Source organism: Dermochelys coriacea, chromosome 15, assembly GCF_009764565.3.
Source record: "Dermochelys coriacea isolate rDerCor1 chromosome 15, rDerCor1.pri.v4, whole genome shotgun sequence".
Classification (NCBI taxonomy): Eukaryota; Metazoa; Chordata; order Testudines; family Dermochelyidae; genus Dermochelys; species Dermochelys coriacea.
This window is the reverse complement of record NC_050082.1, coordinates 26,382,225-26,402,064: the sequence shown is the minus strand read 5'-3', so window position 1 is coordinate 26,402,064 and position 19,840 is coordinate 26,382,225. Positions and strand designations below refer to the sequence as shown.

General features: G+C 40.4%; 1 protein-coding gene and 1 long non-coding RNA gene across 12 annotated transcripts in view; one reads left to right on the top strand and one right to left on the bottom strand.

The window, feature by feature from the left end:
• CLIP1 (CAP-Gly domain containing linker protein 1) overlaps positions 1–16,147 on the top strand; it is a 112,220-nt gene extending 96,073 nt beyond the window's left edge. For 5 of the 11 annotated variants that reach the window (XM_038372812.2, XM_043498451.1, XM_038372808.2 and 2 more), the window contains 7 exons: positions 1,987–2,039; positions 8,067–8,184; positions 8,671–8,830; positions 9,653–9,702; positions 12,509–12,514; positions 13,411–13,532; positions 14,324–16,147. In XM_038372812.2, coding sequence (XP_038228740.1) covers positions 1,987–2,039; positions 8,067–8,184; positions 8,671–8,830; positions 9,653–9,702; positions 12,509–12,514; positions 13,411–13,532; positions 14,324–14,546 — 732 coding nt within the window. In that variant the 3' untranslated portion in view covers positions 14,547–16,147. Of the gene's footprint in view, positions 1–1,986; positions 2,040–4,820; positions 4,842–8,066; positions 8,185–8,670; positions 8,831–9,652; positions 9,703–12,508; positions 12,515–13,410; positions 13,533–14,323 lie in introns of all 11 variants that reach the window. The other 6 variants (XM_038372813.2, XM_038372809.2, XM_038372806.2 and 3 more) reach the window with 2 other exon arrangements.
• LOC122456844 lies at positions 8,244–19,155 on the bottom strand. Its single transcript, XR_006275942.1, has 2 exons — positions 18,672–19,155; positions 8,244–8,431 (listed from the first exon to the last, which is right to left on the bottom strand). It is a non-coding gene; the product is annotated as an uncharacterized LOC122456844 (long non-coding RNA).
• Positions 19,156–19,840: the final 685 nt, after the last annotated feature.

Below are 19,840 nucleotides of genomic sequence, written 5' to 3'. Positions count from 1 at the left end.
CCATCTTGTCATAAATGCTGTGGGATTTGCAAAGCTAGACAGGAGCAGGAGAAACTTCTGCACCCATGGAATTATTCAAAAGGCAGCTGAGCTGACAGCAAGGTGGCAGTGTGACTTGGGGAAGGGATGCACATTTTGAGGGCATTCTGATTGTGGCTTTCAGGGATTTTCAGTCTGGAGAGAGTAGAGAGCAAAAGGAGTTAAGCACTGAAAAATGAGGCCATCCCAGAGGAAACCCAAGCAACTGGGTGCTGGACTGTATTGCTTGTTGGTGCAAGGTTAATGCTGCAGAGGTAGCCTGTTGGGAGCTGCAAACAATGCCTAATGATGAAGGAAACCAAGTTGTTTACTCCAAGAAACGGCAACCAAAGAGGTGTAATCCACAAGTGTCTTATCTGAGGATGAGGGAAGGATACAGAAGAGGGCAAGGGATTTTTTAAAAATATCTCGAAGGAGAAAAGTGACTAGCTGGGTGAATGGTGGATTTAGAGAGAGCTTGTGGCACCTTAGAGACTAACAAATTTATTAGAGCATAAGCTCACGAAAGCTTATGCTCTAATAAATTTGTTAGTCTCTAAGGTGCCACAAGTACTCCTTTTCTTTTTGCGAATACAGACTAACACGGCTGCTACTCTGAAACCTTAGAGAGAGCTGCGATTCTGGACATAGAATCCACCTACCCCCATTGTCCTCCTGTGTGATACTCATGTACATGGTTCCCTACCTATGTGAGCCTTGGTTAAATATGTAGCTTTTTAAGGACACCATTTCTTTCAGGACTTTTAAATTAAACCCTTCTCCATTCAGAATTTCACCACTTCCCCACTAGCTTCTACAGAAGCACAGAATTAAAGGAGGTAATATAGCCTGCTTGTGTGTAGGAGGCAGACAACAAATCCTCAGAAGCAGGGGGTGTGCTTTGTGCTGTCAGTGAAATTGCTATTTTTGACTTCCAACCTTGTCGCAGGAATATGATGGCAGATAATCCAAAGATCCCTGCTATTGAGGTCATTTAGCAGGGTCTTGCACAGCTGCTGGCTCTTCCATATGATCAGTCTCCTATAGAAGGAGATTTTGTTATCTTCTGAGCCTTTAGATAATTCAGTAGCCTTAGTTCTCTCTCTTGGTTCTACTGCTGTTCAAATGAATATATAAGCTAAGTCATGTAACGTTGTACCCCATCAATAAGAGAACCACCAGTCCTAAAACAGGAAGTCCTACTGTATTAGAGGATGGGCAATGAAAATTAACATCCTTGTGACCTGAACTTATCCTCAGACCTGAGGATGACAGACAGACCTTCACTCCCACTATAATTTACTTTGCTCTGGATGCCCAATGTGTGCAATCTCTTTGGACACCCTTATGTGCCACTGGCATTCCCAGGAGTAATTTAATTTGATGGTATTCCACATCTGGTCTGCACTGCACATTGAATAATGGTTAATTGGTATAAAACAAGGGTTCACTGAAATGATGAAGAATTTCGTCAGACTGAGAGTGACCTAGTTGCTATCCTTCTAATAAGGTCTCATTTAATCCATGTACCTTCTCTGTTGATCACTGTTTTCACACCCTGTTTATGTCAATAGTTTTTCCTGATACCATGTTTGGATGATGGGTTGCAGTTTACATCACCCATCGTTGGTGGAGTAAATGATGTATTGGTATAAAGGTGCCTGAACTCTTGCAAACTAGTTCAGCCTATTTGCACTCATTAACCCAGACCACTGGAACCTGTAAAGGCAGTTTTTTCTGTGCAGTGTGTCCTGGTTATGCCTACAAGTGCTAGTTACCATCCCTGTTCATTGAACAATCTGTGATTATATTTATGTTGCCCCTGGAGAAAACAAATTACTTCGCCAAAAATGTTCCATGCTTCAGTAGCCACTGCAAACGTGAGAGAACTAGGATATGTTAAATTGAACAAACCATTTGATTCTTGGTGTAGTCACTAAATGCTCGCTTTTGATGTTTGTGTTTTAGCTGGAAGAGGAGAGATCTGTACTCAATAACCAGTTGTTAGAGATGAAAAAGAGGTAAGCTTTTCCGGGGGGATGGTGTGTGTGTTCAAGTATACAGTTCTATGGAAACCATAACAAAATGTAATACAAAGCTAATAGTACAGAAAAATGTAGTTCTTTCTTCCTGTCCTCCAGCGGTGAAATGTACTGGGACTGTTGCACAGTTTGGCATTGAAATAATTTTGCGTACGGAATACTAAAAATACACGCAAACAATATTTTTACTATTTTCCATGCTAAAAGTTGGGTGAAAATGTAATTGGCTTAATATTAAGACACATTCAGCAGAACTTAATCTAGTATTTACCAGCTGCTGTTATTCAATTAATTGTCTCCTACCTTTTACTGATGCTAAGTTCTCCTAATTTCGGTAACCAAATAGTTTATGATATTTTCAGTCTCTGCTGGAGTATTAGATCACTTACACATCTGACAAGTGCACATAAGGCAACTCCCACTTCTTTCACTGCTGTTTTTACATACTATGAGATTGTTCTGGGTTGCCGGGACTCCTCCACTGGAAACCATATCCTCTAGTGAATGGTCCCAAAGTACAAACTTTACTCTGGTCCCATTTAATGTAGTGTTTAAGGAAAACTAGAAAGCTCACTTGGGCAGGAACCATTGTGTGAGCTGTATGTAGGAAAAACTGTAGATTTGTCTTGGAGAAATTGTGTGATGCTTGGGTAAGGATCCTGCTCTTCACAAAACTGATTCCTCTGGCTAACAGAGGGATCATTAAGCTGAACTCTATCAAATAAAACAGTAAAAAAAAATTTTTTTTGTCATTTTAGTGGCAGGTATCAGATGTCATCTTAATATTCATGCAAAGGTTCTTAGTTATACTTTTAATGTGTTGACCCCATTTTTGTTCCCTAACCACTTGATTTCCTTTGGATGTGCCATGCTCCTATTACATTTTGCATTTTTCCAAAGGACAGTATGTACATGGTATATTACACAAGTAAAAGCAATGGATTTGGTCGTTATAATAATGCACAGATGCAAGATCATAGAGTATCATAGGACACTAAGACCTTAACTCATTCTGTTACTAAGATCACCCAGTATCTAGATCAGCAGTTCTCAAACTGTGGGTTGGGACCCCAAAGTGGGTCGCGACCCCATTTTAATGGGGTTGCCAGGGCTGACTTGGACTTGGTAGGGCTCAGGGCCGAAGCCTGATTGATTCAGTGCTGGGCAGCCAGGCTCAGGTTACAGGCCTCCTGGCTGGGACTGAAGCCCTTGGGCTTCAGCTTTGATCCCTTCCCCGCCCAGGGCAGTGGGGCTTGGGTTTTGGCTTTGGCAGACTCAGGCTTCAGTTCCCCCTCCTGGGGTCTTGTAGTAATTTTTGTTGTCAAAAGAATGGTGCAGTGCAATGAAGTTTGAGAACCCCTGATCTAGATACATTCTTTAGTTTAAGTATGTTTTTTAATAAAGGGGTGGGAATGAGAAGAGAGAACCTGAAAATATAGAGGAGGGGGCAGATCCTCATCTAGTGTAAATTGTCATCTTAGCAGAAGTCAATCAAACTGTGACAGTTTACCCCAGCTGGGGATCTGCTCCAGAATGTCTAATATAGAAGAAATGAGAAGGTGTGTAGGGTATGTTGGCTTCTTTGAGCTTGATCTCAACCAGGAACCATAAAATGTAACTATTTAAAGCTACAGTTAGATTTCAACACCTTTTGCAAAGCTTCACAAGCAAGGACAATATCATTAGGTCCAGTACAGTAAAAAATAAATCGTTACCCTCAGATACACATTTAATGATGCATTTTTACATTTGTGGATACTCTATCTCTGGCAGCTGCCATACAGAAACACTGACACTTGTACAGTGATTGCCAGATCTGTCCATCCTTGCATACCGTCAGTCACTTGTCCTAAAAGTCTACATGCAACACCAGTGTTTTAATGGCATATTTGACAAACATGATTATTCTGTTTTATGGAATAGGCTGTGATATGAAGGCCAAAATAAACACTAGAACAAGTCAGCCTGATTCAAATGGAGAGCAAGCCACTGATGCTAAAATTTGCTGAAATGTGACATTAATTTTATGTTAAAAAAAATATAGGGGTTAAGCTAACCACACCTAATTAAATAAAAAATGTCTCTTTCCTCACCCATATCTCCCCCTGCTCCCTCCCCCCCACACACAAATGTGGTGTCCACGAAAGATGGTGTCCGTTTTCCCCCCCTGCCTGCCTTAGACCTTTTCAGGATGCAAATTCGGAGACATCTTTTATTTTAATTTGGCCAAACGTCCACCTAGCAGCAGGTTCCCCACCTTCCTTCACCCACAGGAATTCTCTTTAGTATCCATGGACTCTCTGTGAAATATTCCAGTCAGGAATGACAGATGTTTGATATTTATGAATCAGAAACTAAGAGAGGATTCTATGCGACTTCAGCTCATTAGATTCATTGTGGATTGCTAACTGTCTTACTGTCTTTGAGCGTGCGCTATTTATCAATACTCATTTCACTCCTCTCTCTTCCCTTTCCCGCCCTTGCTTCCTTTGCTATATCTGTGTGTCTTTAATGGTAAGACTCAAGAAAGTCTATCCACGTTACAATAAATAAATTTTTTTTAAGTAGAGTTGTTGTACATATTTTTGGCTGCCTTTGTCCCTCAGTGTCTTGCTTTTGTTTTGTAAAATACTCAGCACTATATATTTCTATTTTTTACAACACAAAAAAGTCAGTGCAAATTTAGTTCTTCTTTACTGTATTTTGCATTTCTCTCTCATGTTTCTAACATGTGGTTCTTGTTATCTTGCATTTTTAAAGCTTGCCCAGTAACACTTTAAGGTACTTGCTTCATTATTGGTATTTCTTATTTTTGTAGTAAGGGAAGAATCTGGGTAATTTTGATGTGAAAAGGAATCCATATCTCTCACAACTTTTATATACTCTGCACAGAGTGTAATTTAACTTCTTATACAGGGGTTTTCTTTACAGCACTTGGAATTGTTGAATAAACTAATAAAATCCAACATCTATGTGCTACTTAAACTATTTGAGACTTGTTAGTAAATAGACATTTATGGTATGAAGGGATGAATTTTGTATAACAGCACCCATCTTATTACCAGATGATCATGAGTATTTTCCAGTTGTTTTCGCTTGCAAGTCAATATATAAAGCTAATTCCAACTCAACATGCATCCTTCAAGTTTAACTAACCCTAATACTACCTCATATTGCAGATGATATTGACGATTAGAATATCAGATGAGTGAATTATCTGGTGATGCTGATAGGTGAATGTGATTCAGGCCTAAGTGAAAACACTGCTTAAAGCAACACACCTACAGTATTTCCTTTTTGCACTTTTTAGAATGCCTGAGTGGGTCCATGACTCTTCAAGATTTTCTTCCTAAAGACACTGCCCTCTAAATGATAAGGCAATGGTACATGAAAGGGATCTTTCTCTCCTCCTCTTCTTTCTCCCTTGTGTTTGTATAAAATATAGAGTTATACACACACATAGAGTACTTAAAATGCATGCAATCTCTCCCCGTCTAAGTACAGTGTAATTTGCCCTCCTTTAAGTATCAGACCTCCCCAGTGCCCACATTGTATTTCCCCCTTTTATCAATACTAAAAAATGGTCAGCCATCCAGTCCTTCACTGATTTTTGTACAAAACATTTGTCTGACGCTTTGAGATAAAGATTTGATAAAGTTGAAATGTTGGACAATATTTTGATGCAAGCTTTTGATGCAAGTACCGAGGGCTCCCATCTTCCCTTCCACCTCTCCCTTCAGGGAAAGACAAACCCCATGGTATTGGGTCCCTGTACATGAAGGGTTTGCGAGCAGCACCTCCACAACATATTTTCCCTTCTTCCAAATATACTATGTGGTCAGGGCTCTATGGCTGCAGGGGAAGATCAGTGCAACGTGTCATCAGCCCCCTCGTGCTACTCCCAAAAAACAGCGCGTGTTTCTCTGCAGACCTTGCTTTGTCTATCCAGTCTCACCACTCTACACAGCATCCCCAGTTCAGCAAAGCATTTAAGCATGAGTTTAATTTAGAGCGGTGAGTAATCCTATTGAAAACCCATGACATTGCTCCCATGCTTAAAGTTAAGCACGTGCTTAAGTGCTTTGCTAAATCAGTGCCAGTGAAAGCACTTAAGGGGAGACTCATTAAATGTTTTTTGTTCACAAAAGCCTAGGTTTGTATTAGTAGGACAGATTCTTTACTCAACACTTCAATTTTGTGTTCCCATGAGATTTACTTTCATTGTAAAAACAGGAACCTGAATGTTGTAAGGTGTGTACATCACTCTCCATAAACCCCAGATTCTCCACTTACTACTTCCATTCATGAGTAAAAGCATAATCTTAACAATGAAAGAATTACTTGTACTGTCATTGTTGCTTGAGTTTTCTATTAATCCTGAGTCACTGACAGTATTGTATGTCATGGGCTAGATATCTTGGGTCTCACTAGCTGTAGATATGGATATTAAAAATCTCCAGCTTGGGCCTATCAGTTATACTATATCTAGTGTGCATTGTTCTGTAAGGACATACTGTAATATTGACCACTTGGATAGTCTTAATAGATTGTTAGTTTCGTTTGATTACTAGGCTGACAATCATTATGACATTCAATCTTTTTGAAGAATCTGCTCCTTCATGATTAAAACTTAAATACTCCTCCAGTTAAATTAGGTGGTCAGTTTTCTCAGAAGTATATTAAAAAAAAAAAAAAAAAGACGGTTAAGAACTTGGAAAAGATGGCCAGGATTTTCGAAATGGAGGTGCCTAATGTTAGGCTCCTAATTGCATATTTAGACACCTAGAAAAGTGGTCTGATTTTCAAAAGCATGGTCCTCCTAGCAGTTCCTGTAAAAGGGGATCAGTGGAAGCTGATGGAGCATCCATGCTTTTGAAAATCAGACCACTTTTCTAGGTGCTTAAATGTGGGGTGTAAGAGTCTTACTCTGAGCACTCCAATTTTGAAAATCATGGCTTGTCATGAAACTCTGTTACTTTCAAAACTAAAAGGTATTTTTGCAGCAGTAGCCCTCAGAGCACAAGTTCTCATTATATGGGTACATGAATTCATTGGGACACTTATGAATATTACAATAGAAGACTTTATCAAATCCCTTAATGTTTTGGGATGTTATTCCTATTCTGGTCTGCTGTTGTTGGCACTCTTTTCCCTTGCTTTTGAGAAGATAAACTTTCCTCAATGCTCAATCCACACACTCAATCAGTGATGCTCTGAGACCTCACCACTGTGGGGTTATTTGTTAAATATGGTACCCGTGTTGTATAATTTTGCACCACCTGCTAACCCTTTGGACTACTTTTTAATCATTTACTCAACGCATGAAAACAAATAGGAATGGAGTGCTTTTCAGACAGCCTACTCATTTATGAACTGTGCCATTTCCCATGTTGGGGTTTAAAAAGTCTACTTCTGTGTAGTAAAAGAACAATTTCTGAGTGGATTTCTGCTAAGACAGTAGCTATTGTTAAGGCCCAATAGTTCTCAAAATATGTGTCTATGGAGAACATGACATTACTGAAATAAGTGAGGACCAGTTGATATTTCCACCATCATCCATGCTTTGCATGACAATTATATAATGAGCTTTGCATGTACTTTTTGTTGCTTGTTAATAGTTATTCCAAGAAGTAACACAACTCTGAAGTTAGGTTTTTGTGGAACATTCTGTGCAACATGTTTTTTTGATTCTATATCTCCCCAATCTATTAACTTTTTTCTTTAAATTCAAATGGATGCGATGATATGCAGATTCTGGCATGTATCTACGTAGGTAAACTTTTTGTTTTGTTTCCACAGTAGTAAAATCCAAAATGATTTTGCAAATATAAAATCTCAGTGAAATATAGAACCAAAACATGCTTTTAAGAAAATTTTCTAATGATAGTTAATTTTAAAATATTAGATTATGAAACCTAATTTTCTTGTTTCAGAGTAGGTTGATTTAAGCAATGTTAACTGAACAACTCTTCAGATGATTTCTGGAACTCTTTGACTTTCTTTTAGAGAATCCATATTAAAAAAAGAAATAGATGAAGAGAGAGCTTCTTTACAGAAATCCATCAGTGTTACTAGTGCCTTGATCACAGAGAAAGATGAAGAACTGGAAAAACTCAGAAATGAGGTATCTTTTTAGAACCATAGTAGTCAAAACTGTAAGCTGTCATTGGTGTTTTAAAAACATTTTATTAATGAATTCTGGAACATACAGATTTTTCCAAAACTGGTCCCTAAGGTTGAGCTTCTAAATCATTCCTTCAGGGTGTCCCAATAGGTGGCTGATATTCAGAGGAGCTCAGCATCCACCGACTTCCTTAGTTGTGGGTGCTCTCAGCACTTCTGAAAATTAGGCCAATTGTTTACATAGGTGTCTAAATAGGGATATAAAATCCTGTTTTGAGCACTCGCTTTTGAAGAGCTTGTTGCTATTTCTGTCTTTACTTTTTTTCAAATCAAAGTAGGTTTTAAACATTGTTTTTTTGTTCCAGTCATGTGTTTAATGGCTTATCTTTTTGGTGGTAATCTAGCATTTATTTGACTATAATAACATTCCCTCATTGCTTTTGGTTTTACTCCAAACTGCCTAAGTATTCCCAATTAATTATTGCAGATCACAGTCCTCCGTGGAGAAAATGCCTCTGCAAAAACCTTGCAGTCAGTAGTTCAATCATTGGAGTCTGATAAATTGAAACTTGAGCAAAAGGTGGTGAACCTGGAGCAGAAACTCAAAGAGAACAAGAAACAGCCTTCTTCTATAACTAGCTCCTCAGGTAACACTCAGACTGTCCATTTATTGTATCAGTGCTCCCACTCTGGTCTACTTGAGCATTTTCATACCTTTGCTGTTAACTGATCAATATTACGTACCTGTAAACCAGACCATTAGCAGAGATCTTAATATGTTGAACTTCCTCTACTGAGATGGCTTTACTGTTGTTCAATAGTCAAGTTTAAGACTTTGAATAAAGAAAATGGACTAAATTAAAATCTTAAAATCTGATGTCACTAGTTGCTCCCACTTTCATCAGTGATGAATTTGGCCTGAAATATCTACGTGAATCCATTTCAAAATTCCTATCCCTATAAATGGTATATTTTTTCCTGTGCAAAAGAGCATTTCTTAATGAAGTCTATTATGACTCCTGGAAACCTGTTCTCTCACACCAGGAAAAGAAATCAGACCTGGTCTTAGCACAGGACTGTGAGCCAGGACCCTTGTGAGTTCTAATCCCAGATTTTGTGTGGACTCCTTCTACTTTTTTCCAAGTCACTTACAGTTTCTGCCTTGATTTCTCTATCTGTAAAATGGAGCGAATATTTGCCTCATAGGGAATTTGTAAGGGTTACTTATTGCTTGCATATCACTTGAACATGTAATGTATGATATTGAAAGTACTTCTGTATAACATACCAGTGCTAAATATCAGATATATCAACATAAGTCACTTTATTGATGGCTTCTACTGACTAATTTAGAAATATATGGACATAAGGTTATTCCGAGGTTAGAGAACTTACATAATTTTGGTTTGTTACTGTATGTTTCATAATAAGGTTGCAGGATTTTTACATCTTGCTTTTTTCTCTAAAAGGTGACACTGCTGCTAATCCACTCCAAGAAGAAAAAGCAAAGGAGAGCCAGGTATTGGATCTGAAATATCAGCACTTTAAAGTAGTAACATACCTTTAGCAGCCTGGGCTTGAGTAAAATGTCTTCCCAAAGATAGCTTACTAGATCCTATCTAAATAGGGTTGTAATGGATTGATTTGTAACCCCTTCGTTCCTGATTCTCAGAGTAGATGAGGGAGATTATGAATGGCAGAGGGAAGAGGATGATGGAGGTGTGTGGCAGCTGTGGAAGTGGCCTTGGGGATGTGTAGCCAGGAAGGAACCAGGGCAAGAGGATAGAGGCAGAAGAACAGGATGCTTTATGGCAAGTAAAGAGCTCCAGAGAGAATCCAGACCCGCTGTCTGGTCACAGGTGACAGCAACTGACCAGCCATCTGAGAAGAACTGGTATGAAGGCGCATGCCTGGGTGGGAGAAGCTGCCAGAAGGGTTGTTGCTTATTGAGTACACCTAGTTGATCAAGGAAGCTGTCTCTGATTGGGCCACATTAATGGCATATCAGATTAAGAGTCAGTTAAAAGCTAAGGCCAGAATTTTCAACCCTAGGTGCTAAAGCTAAGCCTTTAATCCCATGAGAATTGATGCTTGCTAACTCAGAAAAAAAAAAAAAAAAAAAACAGGCTCATGCAGTTGAAAACATTGGTCTTTGCTTCATTAACCTAACTACAGAATTTCACTCAAACTGGGGTGGGGGAATTGCTCAGGTATAACAGAATAGTCTTGGTAAAAGGTTTATGGAAAAACTTACACAAATGAGACAATGGTTATTTCTTTAGCTAAAGAACCTGTAAAGTTATTTAGTTTACCATCCATGAGGATAGATGTTGCAGGAAACAAAAAATAGCGTGCATAACCATGAAACAATTTTGCCTGTTTAAAGATGAGTGAAACGTAATATGTAACGTGTACAAGTCCATGGGTCCGGATCTAATGCATCTGAGGGTGCTGAGGAAATTGGCTGAGGTGATTACAGAGCCATTGGCCATTACCTTTGAAAACTTGTGGCGATCAGGGGAGGTCCCGGATGATTGAAAAAAGGCAAATATAGTGCCCATCTTTAAAAAAAGGGAAGAAGGAGAACCCAGGGAACTAAGACCGGTCAGCCTCACTTCAGTCCCTGGAAAAATCATGGAACAGCTCCATTTTGAAGCACTTGGAGGAGAGGAAGGTGATTAGGAACAGTCAGCATGGATTCACCAAGGGCAAGTCATGCCTGACCAACCTGATTGCCTTCTATGATGAGATAACTGGCGCTGTGGATATGGGGAAAGCAGTGTATATGATGTATCTTGACTGTAGCAAAGCTTTTGATACGATCTTCCACAGTATTCTTGCCAGCAAGTTAAAAAAGTATGGGTTGGATGAATGAACTATAAGGTGGATACAAAGCTGGCTAGATTGTCGGGCTCAACGGGTAGTGATCAAGGGCTCAATGTCTAGTTGGCAGCTGGTATCAAGCAGGGGTCATTCCTGGGGACGGTTTTGTTCAACATCTTTATTAATGATCTGGATGATGGGATGGATTGCACCCTCACAAGTTTGCAGATGACACTAAGCTGCTGTAAGAGGTAGATACGCTGGAGGGTAGGGATAGGGTCCAGAGTGACCTAGAAAATGGGAGGATTGGGCCAAAAGAAATCTGATGAGGTTCAACAAGGACAAGTGCAGAGTCCTGCACTTAGGATGGAAGAATCCCATGCATTGCTACAGGCTGGGGACTGACTGGCTAAGCAGCAGTTCTGCAGAAGGGGACCTGGGGATTACAGTGGACGAGAAGCTGGTATGAGTCAACAGTGTGCCCTCATTGCCAAGAAGGCTAACGGCATATTGGGCTGCATTAGTGAGAGCATTGCCAGCAGATTGAGGGAAGTGATTATTCCCCTCTATTCAGCAATGGTGAGGCCACATCTGGAGTATGTGGAGTATTCCGTCCAGTTTTGGGTCCCCTACTACAGAAAGGATGTGGACAAATTGGAGAGAGTCCAGTGGAGTGTAATGAAAATGATCAGGTGGCTGGGGCACATAGCTTAGGAGGAGAGGCTGAGGGAACTGGTTGTTTAGTCTGCAGAAGAGAAGAGTATGGGGGGATTTGATAGCAGCCTTTGACTACCTGAAGGGGGTTTCCAAAGAGGATGGAGCTTGCCTGTTCTCAGTTGTGTCAGATGACAGAACAAGAAGCAGTGGTCTCAAGTTGCAGTGGGGGAGGTATAGGTTGGATATTAGGAGAAACTATTTCACTCGGAGGGTGGTGAAGCACTGGAATGGGTTACCTAGGGAGGTGGTGGGATCTCCATCCTTAAAGGTTTTTAAGGCCCAGCTTGCAAAGCCCTGACTGAGATGATTTAATTGGTGTTGGTCCTGCTTTGAGCGGGGAGTTGGACTAGATGACCTCCTGAGGTCTCTTCCAACCCTAATCTTCTATGATTCTATGTTTATTTGATTAACAGTTAAAGTCCTGAAATGGGAAATACCGTTCTGTTTCCTAGTAACATAGTAAAAAGAAAAGGAGTACTGGTGGCACCTTAGAGACTAACAAATTTATTAGAGCATAAGCTTTCATGAGCTACAGCTAGTGAGCTGTAGCTCACGAAAGCTTATGCTCTAATAAATTTGTTAGTCTCTAAGGTGCCACCAGTACTCCTTTTCTTTTTGCGAATACAGACTAACACGGCTGCTACTCTGAAACTAGTAACATAGTGTGTGTGTATGGATTAGAAGCAGTGTCATTAACATTCTAACCTCTGGTTTCTCTTTCTGTTTTTTTTTCTCCTCGTGTCCCTTGCTTTCATCTGCTGCTGGCAACATTTTCCTCCAATCAGCATATGGTTTGTTTCTGCTTTCTACACTTTTTTATTCGCTGCATTAATTTGCTACGCGTTGCTTAGCTCACTTAGCTGCTTTCTATTCAGCTATGGGAAAACTCGTATGGTCTTTTATCAGAATGATGTAAATGTCTGCCATCTGGTCTGGGAGTTTGGTCTACCTTTGGGGGGCCCAAGTTCAGAGATACTGCATGCCCTGTATTGTTCCATTGCCCCTTTAGGGCCCATTCACCTGTTATACCATGGTGCCTCACTAATAATCCGATGAAGTGAGCTATAGCTCACAAAAGCTTATGCTCAAATAAATTTGTTAGTCTCTAAGGTGCCACAAGTACTCCTTTTCTTTTTACGGATACAGACTAGCACGGCTGCTACTCTGAAACCTGTAACTAATAAGTCAGGTTAAAAGAAAAAGATGAGATTTTGATACACGATATGCAGCCAAACTGCATAATTCTCATCAAAAACTTTAAATTTCTTCATAAAAATGCATTAAAGGAATGATTGTAACACTGTCTGAGTAGCTGTCCCTCTGCCCTCAGTTTATTGGTCTGGGCACAGATGAATGCTAATAGATACAGCATTAGGCTCTCACGCTGTTACATAATTAAGAGATAATGTACAGTTCCATTTAATGGAGGGGTGAATAGGGACGTGTTGGGTGGGAATGGAGAAACAAATACCAGTCATGTTTCCATTATGTTTGTGGTCAAAGACATCCTTGCTGCAATCCAGTGAGATGAAATATCTTCCTACTGTATTTTCCACTGCATGCATCCGATGAAGTGGGTTTTAGCCCACGAAAGTTTATGCCCAAATATATTTGTTAGTCTCTAAGGTGCCACAAGTACTCCTTTTCTTTGTTCTAAATATGTTACTCTTTGTTCTAAATCTCCCAGATTGACTTCCTGAATTCAGTAATAGTGGATCTTCAAAGGAAAAATGAAGAATTAAAGTTGAAGGTGGAAATGATGTCTGAAGCAGCTCTCAATGGCAATGAGGAGATAAACAACTATGACAGGTATTAATATTAAAGGAAAAGGTGTTTGGTTTGTGTTGTGCTGATTCCAATATAAATCACTTCTGTCAGCCTGTGCAGCTGAAGCAGGTCAGCCTGACTGCCGACAGAGCGAGAGACTTGAGCCATGAAGTGCAAATGTGACTTGCCCATATCTCTGGGGTGGCTGGATCCAGACTTTTTCTGGTCCATCTCTAACTTCTAACTAGTAGCACATGCTCTTTCTCTGCAGCTCTGAAACAAACACCAGCATGTCCTAGTTATCAATTCCCAAGAGTGACCCTGGCCCTCTACAAATTAGGAAAATACCCTCTACTCCTAGAAGCTGGTGTCTGAGTGCAAATGTGGAGGAACCAGTCCAGAACTCAGCATTTTTTTAAATTAATTGTGGTGTCATATCCCCTCTATCAATGAAAAAAGAAACTATTTTTACCAGTTCATATAAGTGCCTTTGAAATAGTGGATGTGTATTTGTGTAGATTAAAAAATATAATGAATAATTTGTTTATTGGCTAGAGTGGGTATAATCACCATGTGAGAAATCTGAGCAACTGCAGAGCTATGGGAGAATCCAGAAGCTTTGCTGCCTTTCTTTTTGGCGGGGGGGGGGGCAATGATTCTCTTTGCTGCTTGTGATCCACTGATATATGCCTCAGTTTTAACCATATTGGATGTTATAAACTTTTATTTTTTAAAAAAAGGGTTTTTTTGTGGAAGTTTATTATAATGTCCTTTGGGTTTGTTCTCTTTTAAGAGAATATCCAACCTAACCTATACCAATTTTGATCTTGCAGCGAGGATGAAAATCAGTCAAAGAAAAAACCTCGCCTCTTCTGTGATATTTGCGACTGCTTTGATCTCCATGAAACGGAAGACTGTCCAACTCAGGCACAGGCATCAGATGACCCTCCCCATTCAACTTATCATGGCAGCAGAAAAGAAGAGCGCCCCTATTGTGAAATCTGTGAAGTGTTTGGGCACTGGACAACCAATTGCAATGACGACGAGACCTACTAATGCAATACAAGGCCAGGAAAACAAATTTTATTTGTATGCACTAATTGGACAGTTTATCCCACCAGCATTTGTGTGTACAGACATCAGGAAAAGGGACAGTGATTCTTGACACACACATCCTCAGTTTCAAACCTATAGATATTTTGATCTTCCATTCCTAAATACTTATTCCCCCCTTAATAAACTAAAGTGAAGTATAAATAAATTATTTAATAATGACTTTTTGCCATTTATTCCCAACTTCTGGGTATGAACCATTTCGAACAAGAAATGTCCCCTACACCATTAAATTTATCAATAGGAAAAATGTATAGGAACAAAGAATTATAGTTATGTTATAGCTTATTTAAATACCTTAAACTTATGCTGTTAATTTTCATATTTGCACTAAGACATTTTAAGGCCGCATTTGTATATTTAGATTTTTTTTTAAGCTTTTGACACTGGAATGGGTTGAGAAATATTTCATCTTTATTTTCCTCTACTCGTTAACTATTTTACTGTGCTCTTGATCAAAGAACATGAGCTCTGTGCACTACCTATAAACGTACTGCCTTTCTTTCCATTGGACTATAGTATGAAATTTTTAAAATCATGAAGCAGGTAAGAAAACATAAGCTACTGTGGGGAATTTTTAAAAACCTGTATGCTGTGCACACTTACTACCGTTTATGTGACATCCATTTCAGCTTCTATAGAGTGTGTGTGTGTGTGTGTGTGTGTGTGTGTGTGTATACATATATATATTAAAAATTATATTTTGGAAAAAACATGTCTTCTCATTCACATTGTTAAATTTTATTAAACTCATCACAGGACCTGTTTATGGGATAAACAGTACAACATGACTACTTCATTTGTTGACTTAAAAATATAAAACCACCTCAGTATTGGGAGATTTTTATTAATGTGTTTCCTGTGAAAAAATCTTCCAGCACACTTGTATCCTCGAGCAAGTTTTCAGTAAAGTCCATAGGAAACTAAGCATTTATGCTAACTATTTCATGATATGGTTTCCCTGGTTTTTATTTTATTTTCAGATGAATGTAACATGGAAAATTCAACATTAATAAATGTGGATTTTCTTATAAGAAAAAACATAATAAGGAATGAAGAAATCTAAACCATCAAACACAACGTGGTCTAGCTTGTGTCACTCGTACTAATGTTGAGATGTACCTTATTACCCGGACAATTAAATTAGTTTCAGAGGGGCTACTCATATAGTAAGAAAACACTCAACATGAACCAGGGTGGACCCACTGGGCCCTAAATCATTTATTGAGATGGCTTAAATCTATCTTCTTTTGAATGTCTTCTAGCATATGTAAAAAGAACTGAAACTATACTGTATCTTCCCTGCTACATGTACAACATACAGTATAGGGTTTACTCTTTTATATAACTGTATATAAGCCTTTGATGTATTTTTCTCAAGATTATCAACCAAGTATCTGGCACATGATATAAAGTAAATATGTAATCATTTTAAATTTGGGGTAACAAATGTATTATAGTAATAGGAACAAAAGCAGGGAAATCAGTATTAATTTGAAGAATGAGTGTACTGTTTCTCCTTTAATAAATGGTTATTCTCTTGTTATCTTTGTCTTGCATTCTTGCTATTTCTCAGAGATTGTGCAGGGGCTCTTCTTATTTAGAAATCAAAAAGAAATAGATAAATGGAAGAACTTTTCTAGTGACTGATGTCTTCTGTTCCCAGAACCCTGGCCACATCCCTGTACCTCCAAATCCCACAGGAAAAGAGCCAATCCATTATGGATTGTGTGGGATTATTCTACTAGAAAGGAAGTGATTGGGTAAGAAAATTTCCATTTGGGTTGCTGGGGACCCAAATAACGTGTTCTAAAGCCGATTATTTTTAATGTAGAATTACTTCTCATTCAAGGAAGATGTGTTTTGGAATGTCAAGAGGTGGCAGTGAAGCTTCTAAAACGTATAGTGGATTTACATTCAAATGGATACTCAGGTTTATTTAAGACCAAAATTTAGGCTTTCTAAAAAAAATAATTTGCAAAACATAACTTTCATAGAAATGTTTACATATTATATATATTTTAAATTCCAGTGAAAACTGAGTCTGTGTGGATTTAAACGCTGGGGCTGTATGTGTACAATGCCTGGCACAATGAAGCTCTGATCAGGGCCTCTGAACTACTGCCATTCAAATAATTATTAACTTAGTACAGCTAACACAGTATCTTGACAGATTTGTACACTCTCAAAGGCATTTCCCCATCAGTTACATCTGAGTCATTTCCTTGTCAACTTGGTGTAGGGGAGGTTTGAAAGTTGTTGGTCAATAGCTAAACATTCACCATGGATTGTGCCAAAGCTTCTGCTGTTGCAGACAGAAATTGTGCCATGAAAACAATTCCCACTTGTCAGGAAATTCAATCTAGAATACAGCAGGATTGTAAAACATGCTGACCTGGTGCATTTTTTACCTGTTGAGCTTTCGGACAGTAACGAACCCGGACAGGATGGGGAGAGACAGCAAGAATAAAGGGGTGTGGCTACTGCCTGGCCAGCTGAGAGAGAGATTGGGTGGAGGGGGGGTGCGAAGAAGCATGCTTGAGTAGAAGGAGCTGTCAAAAGGCCTTAGAACAGTGATACTCAGACTGAGGCTCAAGAGCTGCAAGTGGCTTATCAATGTGTCTCCTGCAGCTCTTTGCAGCACATATTAAAACACTATGTAATTACTATGTTAACCAATTGTAGTTGATAAAATGATTCTTGGTCAGTCATTTTGCTATGAGAATTATATAATATACAAATAGTAAATGAAACAATCAATTCACACTACTGTGGCTCTTTTGGGTAAGGTTGATCACTAATTTTGCTCCTGAACCACTGTCTGAGTATCCCTAGCCTGTAGCATCTTGAGCACTCTGCAATGCTTTTCTCAAGGAAGCAGTTTCTGATGGTTTACATTAATGGCATGTCAGAATGAAAGGTCAATTAAGAGCTAGAGCCAGTGTTTTCAAACATGGAGGCTAACGTTAGGCCCTTAATCCAACAGGAATTGTGCTGCTTGCTACCTCAGCCATCTCTATGTAGTTGCCTAACTTTAGGCTCCTACAACTGAAGAAGACCCTAGCAGAGGGAGACCTGGCTGATAGGGACAGAAGATGAGGGGGTCACATGCAACTGAGTCTTATGGTCACATGTAAGTTATCTGGCACAAGGGGGGCCCTCCTCTAAGCAAGTTAAGATGGGACATTAGGGAATATTCTAGGAAATGCTCTAGGCTGGAACCACTCACCACCTCCAGAAACCTGCCCTATGAAGAAAGGTTAAAAAAACTGGACATGTTTAATCTTCAGAAAAGACGACTGAGGGGAGACCTGCTAAGTCTAAGAACTGGTTTAAAGAGGATGGTGATCAATTGTTCTCCATGTCCACTGAAATTAATCTCCAGCAATGGAAATTTAGGTTGGTATTGGGGGGAAAAAAAAATTCTAACTATAAGGATAGTTAAGCCCTGGAGTAGGCTTACAAGGAAGGTTATGGAATCCTGGTCATTGGAGGTTTAAGAACAGGTTAGCCCAGGGATGGCCAATGTAAGCCTGAGAAGGAGCCAGAATTTACCAATATACATTGCCAGAGCCACAGTAATACATCGTCAGTCCCCCACTCCCAGTGCCTCCTGCCCACTGATCGGCACCTCCCCCTCCCTCCTGATCAGCTGTTCCATGGTGTGCAGGAGGCTGGGGGAGGGAGGAGATGGGAATGGGTGGAGTGGGGGCAGGGCCTGTGGCAGAGCCAGGGGTTGTGCAGTGAGCACCCCCCGGCACAATAGAAAGTTGGTGCCTGTAGCTCCAGCCCTGCAGTCAGTGCCTATACTAGGAGCCGCATATTAACTTCTGAAGGAGCTGTATGTGGCTCTGGAGCCACAGGTTGGCCACCCTTGGGTTAGCCAAACACCTGTCAGGGAAGATCTAGGTTTACTTAGTCCTACCTCAGTGCAGGGGGATGGATTAGATGATCTCTTGAGGTCCTTTCCAGCCCTACATTTCTGATTCTATGGCTGGAACTTGCCAACCACAGATTTATTATTTATGGATCACAAAGCCACTGCTAAAACAGCTTTTCCCACATTACCTCCAGCACTGCTGATAGAACTAAAAGCCTTGTAGTGTGTTGTCTCCAACATTTACTAAAAAGCAACACAGACCCAGCTTTATTAACTCATACTTTAGTGCAAAATTTTAACTCTATAAGGGCTAGAGACGTATACCAGTAATGAAATAAGATATAGCAGCATGACTGGCACTTGGGAGGTGATTTTTTTTTTTAAACAAGATCTTGTCTTCATTGAAATGGGTTTGCTGGTATAACTGTCCCTGTGCAGACACAGCTAATACTGGCAAACAAAAGAATATTTCCCCAGTATAACTGGGTATTTCTACACTAGAAATTCTTCAGTCGACATACTGATGGTGCCAGTGGGGCTTAGGTCACCTTAATTTTAAAAGCAGTTTTTACAGCCCTGACCTACCTTTGTAGCAGGGACCAGCCCTCCGTGTCTACAATGTTTGCCAGCCCTAGCTACATAGGCTAGGGCTGTGATTTTAGTCACACTCTTAGCTGAGTAGCAGCCGTGTTAGTCTGTATTCGCAAAAAGAAAAGGTGTACTTGTGGCACCTTAGAGACTAACACATTTATTTGAGCATCAGCTTTCGTGAGCTACAGCTCACTTCATCGGATGCATTCAGTGGAAAATACAGCGGGGAGACGTGGCCAGGGTGGCAACCTATTTAAGCATAGACCAGCCCTAAGACAGAGATGCCAGTAACAACCCCTCCGGCCACGGCAGGGTGATCGGCCAGCAAGTGTGAAAAATCGGGATGTAATGGGGGGTAATAGTCACCTACATCAAAGCCCCAAATATTGGGACTCCCCCTATAAAATTGGGACATCTGGTCACCATACCCCACGGGTGCTGTTACCCCAGTAATTCTCCCTCCTCAGTGCAGGTGCTGTTACCCCAGTATCCCTTTCCCCCCGCCCGGGGCAGCGGCCGTTACCCCAATATCCCCCCGAGGCAAGGTGACGTTCCCCCAGTGGCCCCCCCGCCCGGGGCAGCGGCCGTTACCCCAATATCCCCCCCAGGCAAGGTGACGTTCCCCCAGTGGCCCCCCCGCCCGGGGCAGCGGCCGTTACCCCAAGATCCCCCCGAGGCAAGGTGACGTTCCCCCAGTGGCCCCCCCGCCCGGGGCAGCGGCCGTTACCCCAATATCCCCCCAGGCAAGGTGACGTTCCCCCAGTGG